The sequence below is a fragment of the Camelina sativa genome, chromosome 2 (assembly GCF_030686135.1).
Source record: "Camelina sativa cultivar CO46 ecotype springtype chromosome 2, ASM3068613v1".
Classification (NCBI taxonomy): Eukaryota; Viridiplantae; Streptophyta; class Magnoliopsida; order Brassicales; family Brassicaceae; genus Camelina; species Camelina sativa.
In genome coordinates, this window is record NC_141881.1 from 19,670,772 (window position 1) to 19,684,353 (window position 13,582).

At 39.3% G+C, this 13,582-nt stretch overlaps 1 protein-coding gene across 1 annotated transcript; it reads right to left on the bottom strand.

Annotated features, from left to right (window-relative positions):
• Positions 1–2,945: 2,945 nt before the first annotated feature.
• On the bottom strand, positions 2,946–11,403 carry LOC104752685 (putative U-box domain-containing protein 53). Its single transcript, XM_087477459.1, has 10 exons — positions 11,189–11,403; positions 6,127–6,474; positions 5,919–6,043; positions 5,709–5,830; positions 5,427–5,620; positions 5,027–5,337; positions 4,842–4,940; positions 4,361–4,744; positions 3,503–4,267; positions 2,946–3,412 (listed from the first exon to the last, which is right to left on the bottom strand). Exons 2-10 carry the CDS (start codon positions 6,362–6,364, stop codon positions 3,230–3,232), a joined length of 2,421 nt encoding a protein of 806 aa, XP_087333585.1. The 5' UTR covers positions 6,365–6,474; positions 11,189–11,403; the 3' UTR covers positions 2,946–3,229.
• Positions 11,404–13,582: the final 2,179 nt, after the last annotated feature.

The window sequence follows — 13,582 nt, forward strand, 5'->3', positions numbered from 1 at the left end:
TCAAAACCATTAGAAGTGATAATGGATCCGAGTTTCTCAGTCTCGGTGGTTTTTTCCGCGAGAAAGGCATAATTCACGAGACCTCTTGTGTTGGTACTCCGCAACAGAATGGGAGAGTCGAACAGAAACATCGACATATCCTTAATGTTGCACGGGCTTTGCGGTTTCAAGCACATCTTCCGGTGAAGTTTTGGAGCTATTGTGTTCTTACTGCAGGTTATTTAATTAATCGAACGCCTACAGTGGTTTTACAAGGTAAGACTCCATTCGAGATGCTCTACAACAGACTACCGCCTATGAATCATTTACGAGTGTTTGGTTGCTTATGCTATGCACATAATCAACGACATGGCGGCGATAAGTTTGCTTCTCGGAGCAATCGCTCTGTTTTTCTTGGTTACCCTTACGGGAAGAAGGGTTGGAAGATATATGATCTTGAGAGTGGTGTGATTTCTACATCCCGTGATGTTGTGTTTCTTGAGAATGAATATCCTTTTGCTAAGAATTCTTTGGAGTCTCCTACTCCCTTGACTTTTTTGACTCCTTGCTCTCCTATACCGGATGATGAGGATGAATTTTTGGCTCCGACTCTGCCTACTGCAGTTGCACCTGCAGATAGTCCTCGTGTTGAGGTCTCGGGGATCATCACTGATCCTACTATACCGAATGTTTCTTCTCCGGCATCTCCTTCTGTGAGTCCTACGTTGTCCTCACCGGAGAGTGATGACTCGTTTTCTCCGATATCCCCTGTTTCTCCCGATGTCTCTGCTGAGACCTATGAGTGTATTATCTCTTCTGTTGATGATGATAATGATGATGCTGCTCCTATGGGAAGAAGATGTCGTGAGAAGTTTAAATCTAAACGTCTTGATGGTTACGTGACTAACACGAATCATTTGGAACATGAGGATGTTTTATTTGAATCTAGTTGGTATCCGATTGACTCGTATGTGGATTGTTCTCAGTTCTTGGCCAATCATCGTGCGTTTCTTGCTGCGATCACTGCGGGTGTTATTCCTCGCACATATGCTGAGGCTTTCGAAGATGAAAATTGGCGTGAAGCGGTTCGTGTTGAAATCATAGCTCTTGAAGACCAAGGTACGTGGACGGTTGAAACTTTGCCTCCAGGGAAGAAAGCCCTTGGTTCCAAATGGGTGTTTACTTTGAAATACCGATCTGATGGAACACTTGAGCGTTACAAGGCTCGCCTTGTGGTTCTCGGTAATCATCAGACTGAGGGTCTCGATTATAAAGAGACTTTCGCACCTGTCTGTAAGATGACGACGGTGCGGTCATTTTTGGAGGTTGTGGTTTCTCGAGATTGGGAGGTGCATCAAATGGATGTCCATAATGCCTTTCTACATGGTGATTTGGAAGAGGAAGTCTTCATTCGTCCTCCTCCGGGTTTCCGTACTGCTGATAAAACACAAGTCTGCCGTCTACACAAGTCTCTTTACGGTCTCAAGCAGGCGCCTCGTTGTTGGTTTTCGAAGCTTTCGACTGCTCTTAAGGACTATGGTTTTACTCAGAGTCACAAGGACTACTCCTTGTTTACTTTTGCTGCTGATGATCGTCGCATTCATGTCCTTGTGTATGTCGATGATCTTATTGTTACCGGGAGCTCGTCTATGGTCATCACTGCGTTTAAAGAATACTTGAGTTCTTGTTTTCATATGAAAGATCTTGGTATTTCTAAGTATTTTTTGGGTATTGAAGTGGCTCGAAACTCAACAGGCATGTATCTTTCTCAACGCAAGTACACGCTTGATATTATCTCTGACACGGGCTTACTCGGTGCTAAACCGGTTTCTCATCCGATAGAACAAAATCATCACTTGGCTACAGTCGCCGGTGAGTTGTTACCTGATCCTTTTCGTTATCGATGTTTAGTTGGTCGCCTCATTTATCTTGCTGTCACTCGCCCGGATCTTTCCTATGCCATTCATATTTTGTCCCAGTTTATGAATGCTCCGAAAGAGGAACATTGGCAGGCAGCTTGTCGGGTTGTTTGTTACCTCAAAGGGAATCCGGGTCAGGGAATTTTGCTTCGAGCTGGTACTGATCTCTCTCTCTCGCCTTGGTGTGATGCTGACTATAACAGTTGTCCGTTGCAACGGCGATCACTCACGGCTTGGTTTATTTAATTGGGTGGTTCTCCGATTTCTTGGAAGACACGGAAACAGGATGTTGTCTCTCGGTCTTCGGCTGAAGCAGAGTACCGGGCCATGTCGGAGACTGTCTGTGAGATTTTGTGGTTGCGGGAGGTTCTTGTCTCCATGGGCGTTGATTGTTCTGCTCCTGTGCCACTTCATTGTGATAATGAGGCTGCTATTCACCTGAGTAAGAATCCTGTTTTCCATGAACGAACAAAACATATTGAGTCGGACTGTCATTTTGTTCGGGATGAGATTGTTAAAGGTGTTATTGCACCGCAGCATGTTTCGACTAAGGTTCAGTTGGCTGATATTCTTACGAAGGCTCTTGGTCGCAAGGAGTTTGATGCGTTTTTTCTCAAGCTGGGTATTCGTGATCTCCATACTCCAGCTCGCGCGGGGGGGGGGGGGGGGGGGAGGGAGGGTATTATGAGCCAGGGCTCATCTATGTAATTAACATAAACATGTTGTATATTTGGGTTATTTCCATATTTTGGTATTAGGTTAAATATTGTACTTGTATATAAGGCTTCGCCTACACAACTTGAAAAATAAGAAAACCTTTTATACCGAATAAGGTTTTAGACACATACTATTTTAATATATTTCGTCGAAATAGTAATTTTATTTATGAATTCATTTTGTACAATAGTAAATCGAAACATCTTTATGGAAACAGGAGAGTTACGACTTACGAGGCTCTCAGTCTAGTTTAGTGTCTATCTAAAATCTGGACGCCTTTAGAAGCTGTAATAAACCAAACATGCGACTTTTAATTACGAAATTCTAATCAGATTTTAGATCGAAATTGTTTATTAATCTGGTCATTCCAAATTACATATAATGGTATGCAATTCTATACATTTCAACCAAATCCACAAAGTAAAGAATATAAAAAAAAAAAAAAAAAAATCCAAAATGGTATACATCGATCGCCCAATAGAGAGCAAAAGAATAGATAAATAAACCTTACCAAAATAACAAGAACGTCTCGCTGTTTCTCTAGGGTGAAAAAATCACTACGCAGTTTCAAAGAGAGGCACCAAAACGGAGCGCGGGTTCTTTTTGTGTTGCCCTTACTGATTTCTATTTCTCCATTCAACGATGGCTGCGTAAAGCGTGTGATTCGGCAAAAGGTTCACGTTTTGTAACGGCGAATTAGTCACCGGCGACGTCCTGTGGTTCTCCATCCACTCCACTATAGCTTTCCGGTCATAACTGTACCCATCAGCCGCAATACAGGGATCCTTCATCACATCCTGCAACATAAGTACATAACAACATTCTTCTTTAAACTAACCTGACTTCTCTCGCAAGTAAACATATGACGTTATGAACAAGTTATGTACCTTAAGTAATGGGCAGATGAAATGGCTTGGAGGTTGACTCGGTGCAGCAGAGAGCGAGTTTTTTGCGTTAGCAGCTACTTTCTTCAAGCTCTCTAATACTGGAAGAACCTGATCTTCCAAATCAGGCCTGTCTTTAGAACGGAGCTCTGTACAATAGAGAGCTAAAGCCGCTAACTTCCGGGTCTCTTCGATTGGCCAGTTACCCGCTTTTTTATCAAGAAGCTGGATTAACTCATCGTCGTCGTTGTTCTCCATGGCTATTTCTACTGTATATGTCAGTGCCATAGCCGGTTGAGCGGTAAGAAGCTGCAGAATGATCATTCCAAAAGCATAGACGTCTGATTTTGGAGATATCCTTCCTGTTCTTTGATATTCAGGATCGATATAGCATAACGTTCCCACAGGGCTTGTCTGTTTGTACATTGTGAACTGAGTTAACAATGGGTCAACTTGGATCATTGTGGAGAGACCAACATCTCCTACTTTGCTGACATAGTTGTGATCAAGCAAAATGTTGGCCGGTTTAAGATCTCGGTGGATGATTGGTGTCGGTTTTGATTTGTGGAGGAAAACAAGCGCTGATGCCACTTCCCAAGCGATTCTGAACCGCACAAACCACGGGATTGGTTGACTATTGTTCACTTGGAACAGTCTATCTTCCAAGCTACCATTTTCCATGTACTCATAGACTAGTGCGCCGTGTTCAGGACATGCTCCTAGAAGGAGAACCAAGTGTGGGTGCCTGATCTTGCTCAAGATTTCGAGCTAAAAGAGATCAACGGTAAATGAAAGTATTAGCTATCTTTAAAGAAAACGAGAAAACTTAATTTCAAACAAGAAGAGCTTTTGGTTAAGTACCTCTTGATCAAATTGTTTCGACAGACTGCTTTCAGCGGAATGCAAAACTTTGACAGCAGCGGTTGTATGATGCAGACTGCATTTGTAAACAGCCCCGTAAGCTCCCATACCGATCTTTAGATCTTCAGAGAATGATGAAGTGGCGGTAATGATTTCTTCCCAAGTGAACTCTTGGTATTGCAGCTTAGGAGGAGCCACAATGGAACTTTCTGCCAGTTTCTCCTTTTCTTTGGCTTCACGGATCGCCTTTATCTCGGCTTCTCTTCTTTGTGCAGCTTCTCTCTCTTCCCTTCTCTTCTTCTCAAAGTTCTGTGTTTCCTTTTCTGCTAACCCCTTAGTTCTGTGCTCCATTAGCGTTAGCTCTTCAAACTTAAGCTCATTTAGCTGAAAACCATAAAAGGGGCAGTTTATTAGACACACAAACCAATAGCTAAAAAGCTTCATCAAATACAACTTTTATAGAGAGATTCTTCAAGCAGACCTTGCGAGAAGCATCCAACGTTTCTACTTGAGCCTCTGCATACATTTCATGAGCCTGTCTAAGCTCAGCTCTTAACTTTGTAATTTCTTTGAGAGTGTCCTGAATCATTGGAAAAAAATATCAGTCCCAAATGTTTTTGATTTCACAAGAGATTTAAGAATAATCATATCAAAAACATAATTTACCTCGTTGTCTGTGAAATAATCTCCACCTTGAGTAACATTTCCATGTTCATACATAGACATAGAGCTCATAGCGTCTTTTCTCTCATCAAAATCTCTATACCGAGGATTCCAAGAAACAGTACGCGATGTTTCAGGGCTACTTCTCTTGCTTACTTCCTCGGCAGGATCCGATGACATACTTCTAGTTTCATCCGAATCAGCAGAACTAGTTTCCATATGAACAGTAACCCCTCTTACTATTGTCGGGAGATGTTGTAATCTCTTCTTGGACAGAGCATGTGGGTTAGATTTGAGTGCATTTGACATTACATCTAATGAATGTACAAAAGAAACCAGAAGAAAATTTAGACTCATGAATCACACATCAGTTTCTGGTAAAAGATTGAATGAAGCTCCAAACCTGAGGGTCCTGAACCAGAAGAACAGCTGGAGGAATCCTCCGTTCTCTCATTACTAGAATCCAGTAAAGTTTCATTCCTCTCCGTGTCTGAGGATAATTTATCTTTTGAAAGAATATAGACTCCTTTTGAGACAACATAGACTGTGCAAAGGTTTGACACAAAGGCTGACAACTTCTCGGTAATATTATGATTCCTAGAATTGTAGTCAACACATATCTCATTTTGAGAAACTCTCCACAATCAGATAATAAAACCGAAAAGATAATGTTTTAAAGCCATACCTCGACATGGCACCATGAGATGAACGTCCAATGACAAGAATGCTGATCAAATGCTCATTAACCTCTCTGGTTATCGCCACTGCAACACTATTAGATTCAAGCACTTGAAGTTCCACTGCAACCTTTTTTAAGAATACTCAAAATGAGCTTCATTGATCTTTAGTTGTAAGAAATGTGTTAAAGGAAGACAAAGAAAGAAAAACTTAAAACCTTTTTCCGCTCGCACATTTTCTTGAAAGGTTTAAGAAGAGTGTCCTTTGTCTCCTGCATCACTTGTCGTTTATAAGTAGCCGCCACATCCTCTGGTGCCTCCGATACAGAGACCATTTCTCCCGCTTAGGAAGGAAACAGAAACTGGTATCAGGCTCGTAAGTAGTCACATAAAGTCCTAGGTAGGGAAGAAATCTTTGAAACTTACTAGGTGTAGGTAGAGAAGTAATCTTTGGATGGATGTGAATCAGCTTGAAAACGGCATTTTTGTCAGAACCAAACTTTTTGAGCGCCCACTTAACTACATTCTTGCTTTTATTGCTCCCACTAATAGCTATGGCAATGGTCAGCGGTTGAGAAGGAGACGCAAGATCAGAGCTATCCTTCTTAGGATCAGGCACCACCGGCTTGGTATCCAGAACTGTTTTTTTGAAAAAGTAGTCCATTTCTTCCTATATATATCTTATAAAAGTCCAAGCACCGGCTTGTGGCGTCAGGGCCAGCTCTGCGCAAAGATGGTTTGCAAGGAAATTGCTTATCTTTCCTCCAAAGCAACCTGTGTCTCAAAGCCATTTGGAGATATAAGTCATTCATAACATCATCACAACTGAAATGAAGATCCTTGAGACAAACCAAAACAAAGCAAGGCAATGGTCAACGGTTACTATTTGATAAAACATTGCTGAAGAAGAGAATGTAAGCTTTTGACAAGAGATTGGTTTCAAACAGAGAGTGCATCAATCATCAATAATCAATGTTCTTAAAATCCAATATATATACATAACAAAGCAACATTCCAAAGTCAATTTAGATATAAGATATAGCTAGACGATTCAATCCAATCATAGAGACGAATTTTGTAAATCAGATTTTTATAGATTTGAGCTCATAAAGTTTCGAACTTTACAAGAACTGTTGGAGATTGGTTTCAGGTTAGCTATCGGTTTACTCTAATTGCAGTTGGTTTCGTCATGGTTATAGGTGACTTGGCCGTGAAGCTGTTTGGTCAATATGTCAATCCCGTAAGATCAGCAAAGTTAATATAGCTTTCCTTGTATGTATAGATATGATTCGTATGGATCTGCTCTCTCGAGTATATATGTTTTTGTAAATCAAGTCATAAGGGACAGAATAGAAAACTTTGGAATCTCTGTTTCTTCATGGTATCAGAGCTTGAATCATTTTTGTGAAATTAAAGGTTTTTCTTATCGTTTTTTTTTCACGACAATGACGGACGGACAGACTCAGACGAACCTGAATGGGAATTTTCCCACGAACCCGAATGGCACTCCTGCCACGAACCCGAATGGCACTCCTCGCAGTCGTTCTGTACCAGGACGTGGCCGTGGTGGAGCAAGCTCCAATGGAGGTCGAGGACGCGGGTCTGCAGCATATGCTAACCGTGTTTGTGTTCCGAACCTTGACGTAACAGAACACGCCAACCATGTGGTGACTGATCGTGATCGTGAGGGTCTCACTTTAACTGAGGATCAATGGCGTACCATCAAAAGAGTCCTCAATGCTGGCAAGGACGAGCCCACCGAAAAGTTAACCGGTAAGTCCAACGTTCCCTCTTGGATTATGGATACAGGCGCCTCTCATCATTTGACAGGAAAGTTTGATATTCTTACAAATGTAAGAGATATGCCTCCGGTTTTAATTATTCTGGCTGATGGTAGAGAAAGGGTTTCTGTGAAAGAAGGGACAGTTAGACTTAGTTCAGATTTGGTTATGAATTCAGTCTTCTATGTTGAGGAGTTTCAATCTGATTTGCTTTCAATTGGACAATTGATGGATGAAAACCGTTGTGTTTTGCAAATGACTGATCACTTTCTTGTGGTTCAGGACCGCACTTTGAAGACTGTGATTGGGACGGGTATTAGAGCAGGAGGAACTTTTTACTTTCGTAGTATGGAGATCGCAGCATCAGTCACTACGAAAGAGGAGAAGGAGTATGAGCTGTGGCATAAAAGGATGGGTCATCCTTCTGCGAGAGTAGTCGGTTTACTTCCTGCAATTTCTGTTTCTGTTTCTTCTTCAAGTTTAAATCAAGCGTGTGATATATGTCTCCGCGCAAAGCAAACTCGAACTTCATTTCCATTGAGTATGAATAAGACATCTCGTATTTTTGAGTTAATCCACTGTGATTTATGGGGACCTTACCGCACAACTTCTCATTCTGGGGCCAAATATTTTCTGACAATAGTAGATGATTATTCTAGAGGAGTTTGGTTGTATTTGTTGGCTGAAAAACGTGAGGCTTCTGGTCATTTAAAAAATTTCTTAGCTTTAACAGAGCGTCAATTTGGGGTGCAAGTTCAAACAATACGCAGTGATAACGGTTCAGAGTTCATGTGTTTAACAAAGTTTTTCCAAGAACACGGTATTCTTCATGAACGTTCGTGTGTTTCTACGCCTGAGCAGAATGGCAGGGTTGAAAGAAAACACAGACACATTCTCAATATTGCGAGGGCTTTACGGTTTCAAGCGCAACTGCCTTTAAAGTTTTGGGGCGAATGTGTTTTAACAGCGGCTTACTTGATTAATCGAACTCCCAGCTCTATTTTGAACAACAAAACTCCGTATGAACGTCTTCATAAGAAGCCTCCTCAGTATGGACATTTAAAAGTTTTTGGGAGCTTGTGTTATGCTCACAATCAAAAACGTCACGGCGACAAATTCGAGTCACGAAGTCGACGGTGTTTGTTCGTTGGTTATCCAAATGGTCAAAAAGGTTGGAGATTGTTTGATTTAGAATCACAAGAATTTTTTGTCTCACGAGATGTGGTCTTCTCCGAATCTGAATTTCCATTTTCTCCAAGCTCGACAATGGAGGTCTCTCACGTTGATGAAGAAGATACACCAAAGTTGTGGGCTTCAATTTCTAGTGGCCCATTACAAGAAGAACATCTTAATGTCCCTCAAGGCCCGTTACATTATTCAGGCCCAAATGAAGAAAGTCAAGGTCCACGTGAATTTGAGACCACGTCTTCATCTTCCAATGACTCTCCTGCGGCTACGACGGAAGCAGAAACCTCGCCGGTGCTCACTCCCTCTGGCTCAGCCTCGCCACCGGAATTAAGACTAGATTCCGATTTGACAGCTTCAACCTCTACAGTTGCAGCTCCAGTTAACCGGCCAAGTTCTCGTCGGAATAAACGTTCGAAAGCGACGGTTGGTGGTCCGATAGCACAACCTCCTCCCCGTCAAAGTAAGCGAAAGAGAGAAGCTCCTGTCCACTTAAAAGATTATGTTGTTAATTCTGCTGCTTGTGAATCACCGAATTCTTTCTCCACCAAGGTACGGTACCCAATTTCGAAACAGGATTCTAAAAACCGTTTTTCTAAATCTCATGTTGCGTATATGGCTGCGGTTGCAAAAGCCGTTGAACCAAGATCGTATAAAGAGGCTGTTGCTGATGACCGTTGGAATAACGCAATGACAACCGAAATTGATGCTCAAGAGGAAAATGGTACATGGACGATAGAAGATTTACCTCCAGGAAAACGAGCAATCGGCTGTCAATGGGTCTACAAAGTTAAATATCACTCTGATGGATCCGTTGAGAGGTATAAGGCACGACTTGTTGCACTTGGCAACAAACAAAAAGAGGGTGAAGACTATGGTGAAACCTTTGCCCCTGTGGCTAAGATGGGAACGGTGCGAATGTTTCTCGACGTTGCATCAAAACGAAACTGGGAAATCCATCAGATGGATGTCCACAATGCATTTTTACATGGAGATCTTCGCGAAGAAGTCTACATGAAGCTACCCCCTGGCTTTGCTGCTTCTCATCCCAACAAGGTATGTCGTCTACGCAAAGCCTTGTATGGTTTAAAACAGGCTCCACGATGCTGGTTTGAGAAGTTGACAACATCATTGAAGAATTATGGATTTAAACAATCCTTGTCCGACTATTCTTTGTTCACTTTGACCAGGGGAGCTGTTCGGATCAATATACTGATTTATGTTGATGACCTGATAATTTCGGGGAGTTCACCAAAGGCAAACCAAGATTTTAAAGATTATTTGGCATCATGTTTTCACATGAAGGATTTGGGACCTCTAAAATATTTTTTGGGGATAGAGGTTGCAAGGAACTCGGCAGGCATATACATATGTCAGCGCAAATATGCGTTAGATATCATCTCTGAAACTGGTATGATGGGAGCAAAACCAGCGACTTTTCCACTAGAACAAACTCATGAGCTCATGTTGTCTGAATCACCTCTTCTTCCTCAGCCCCAACAGTATCGACGGTTGATTGGGCGTTTGATCTACTTGGCAGTAACACGGCCAGACCTCGCATTCTCTGTTCATATGCTGGCCAGGTTTATGCAACAGCCACGTGAAGATCATTGGGAGGCTGCGCTTCGAATCGTTCGTTATTTAAAGTCTGATCCCGGCCAAGGTATTTTGCTGCGTCGAACAGGTGATTTTCAGATCACTGGGTGGTGTGACTCTGACTATGCGACTTGTCCCATATCTCGAAGGTCTGTTACTGGTTATATAGTTCAGCTTGGTGATTCACCAATTTCATGGAAAACTCGAAAGCAAGAAACCGTGAGCAAGTCCTCTGCAGAAGCGGAGTATCGGGCAATGTCATTTCTTACATCAGAACTTTTATGGCTCAAACAGTTGTTGCTTACTCTGGGAGTTCGACATGATCAGCCAATGGTGGTGTGTTGTGACAGTAAACCGGCCATACACATCGCAACAAATCCCGTATTCCATGAACGCACTAAACATATAGAGATTGACTGCCATTTTGTTCGTGATGAGCTTGTTCGTCGTAATCTTGTTCTTCGTCACGTTGGCACTGAATTTCAGCTTGCGGATATCTTTACAAAACCCCTTGGTCGAGACAGCTTCGCATCGTTTCGGATCAAGTTAGGCATACGAAACTTGTATGCTCCAACTTGAGGGGGAGTGTTGGAGATTGGTTTCAGGTTAGCTATCGGTTTACTCTAATTGCAGTTGGTTTCGTCATGGTTATAGGTGACTTGGCCGTGAAGCTGTTTGGTCAATATGTCAATCCCGTAAGATCAGCAAAGTTAATATAGCTTTCCTTGTATGTATAGATATGATTCGTATGGATCTGCTCTCTCGAGTATATATGTTTTTGTAAATCAAGTCATAAGGGACAGAATAGAAAACTTTGGAATCTCTGTTTCTTCAAGAACAAAAGCATGTGAACAAAAAAACCATCAAGCCAAGTAATGATCTCACAATCTCTAATAAACATGGAAAATTTCATAAATTGGACCTACCTGATATATAAAAGAGATGTAACTTTAAGCTCTGACAGAAGAAGAAGAAAAAGGCTTTCTTTCTCAATTTGACATCTTCAAATCGAAGAAAAGATGGAATCTCAAAAACTCACACACAGAGGCATTGATTGATGGAAGAAACACAAAAAGTTCGTGGCTTCGTGCTCCCAATTTCAGAGACAATCATTCTACAGAATCTTTTATAAAGCTTCTTTGAATTAATATATTATGTACTACTACTTAATTAATACCAAAAAAAAAAAAAAAAAAAAAAATTAAGATAACTTGGTCATATTGCATGACTCATGATTATTATTGAAGATTATATTCACTCTTGTTTATTCACAGAGTTATAGAGAAGATGGTCTCAATTAATTTATCAAAAACAATTTAAAGAAAAATTCATAAGGTTTTTATCCCTTTAAAAGTTTTAAGCGTGATCTAGAAAAGAAAAATTGTGTTTATATTGATTTGAAAGTTTGTTTATGCATTCCTCGACAATCTTAGATTCTTATGAACGGACAATTTGCTAACTCCTCCTTACTTGTTTTACTTGTAGTTTTCTCACGCAAATTAACAAAACTATTAAAATATTAAGAATAAAACTAGAATATTCACTAAATATTTGCATTGAAAATGTAAAATAATAACTATTAATATGAAACAAAATTTAAGTACTACAACAACAACTAAATTATTTATTGAGAGTTGGAAAATGTCAATGTCTGTTATTATTATTATATATATATATATATCCTACTATATTAATTGAGAAGTACAAAAATAAAAATAACCTTAAAAAGTGTAAAAATTTACATACAACTGCCATTAGAAATTGTTAAATAAAAGCTAAAACTATCAAGGGTATAAAAGATAATTAATAATTAATAATCTTATTAACTTATTATTAATCAGCAAAAATCGCGGATTACATGGATAATCAATTGACTTAAATTAAATCTATTTACCAAATCTTTATCCTTTTAACTAACAAATCTCATACGCATTAAAAAATTTAAAATGTGGAAGCAATCTTCGATTACTGCCGCTGATTCCATGGAATTCATCTTAGTGGATGATTGATGAAGCTGTATGTTATTTTCCATAATTAAGGTTTTTTTTCTCAGTATTTTTTTATTAAACAATTTCTTTTCCTAAACATATATATAGGATGATAGGATGGGAGCTGACCTTAAAAATGACTTAATCAAAAAATTCGAGAACGGAGCTTCTGAATTTTCAATCATAAACCATTATAAATAATATAACGACAAAAAAAATTATTATAGATTTCAATAAAAAAATTGTTCAGTCCGCGGTCTACCGCGGGTTAGTACCTAGTATATATATATTTGTGCATAGCTGGAAAATTAATATATCAGTTGGTGTTATGTAGTAGTCACTTAAGCTGATGAATGAAAAATAAATACCTTTTCACAAATACGAAGATGTTATATACTTATCAATTCATTCAATTCATTTGAAAGTTTTAAAAGTTTCAAATATGCAATATTTATGATGTCTCTAATTTCAACAATATATAGATGTTGTTCTCTTTGTGTGTAAGATATAAGATTTTAGACAGAAAATTTGTAATTTTTTTAAAACAACACGAACTTATGACTTATCATTAATTATATCATCGGTGAAAGATCGTCATAACTATATTTCAATGATGTGATAACTATCGATATATATATCGTTAAGTAAATCGGAGTAAACTAAATAGAGCATCTGATTTGAAACGTGCATCTATATATTTCAAATATGACAACATTATATTATATCACAACTGTCTCATGTTTACTTATGAATGTGGGTAGTAAAAAACTACACGCACAAAAAGAAAAGAATAAATGTCGTCAAGTGCGAAAAAATAAAGAAAGATAGACGACAATCTAAATGTTGGGAAGACTTTTTGCATGCTTAATGCAACCAACAATAAACCTCCCCTGGCTTCATATTTGCTAAGGTCAATGATGATCATGCCGTTCGAAAAAAAAGTAGTATAAATTAAATCTTTCACTACGGAGTGAAAAATCTCGTCGAGATTAGTGATTAGTGATTACTACTAGTTTGTAGTATAAGAAAAATATACTATTAAATGATAATAATTACAACTGAATCTAAATGAATTAGATAGGTATTTACTATAAATGAACCCTTAGATATATTTTAAGGATTTAACGTTAATAGTTATATTCGTAGTCTATATAACATGGCAACATGGTATAAACTAGGGCTAGTATAAACTGTAAATTAAAGTAATCAAATGTGTTCTTCTGTTTAGGATTTGGTTTGCTCGTGACAACTAAGATGGGACTTCAGTGGAAATCACACAAATTTCCGAGTTTGACATCTTGGAATCGGTGTTTTTTCTTTTGTTTTCGATTA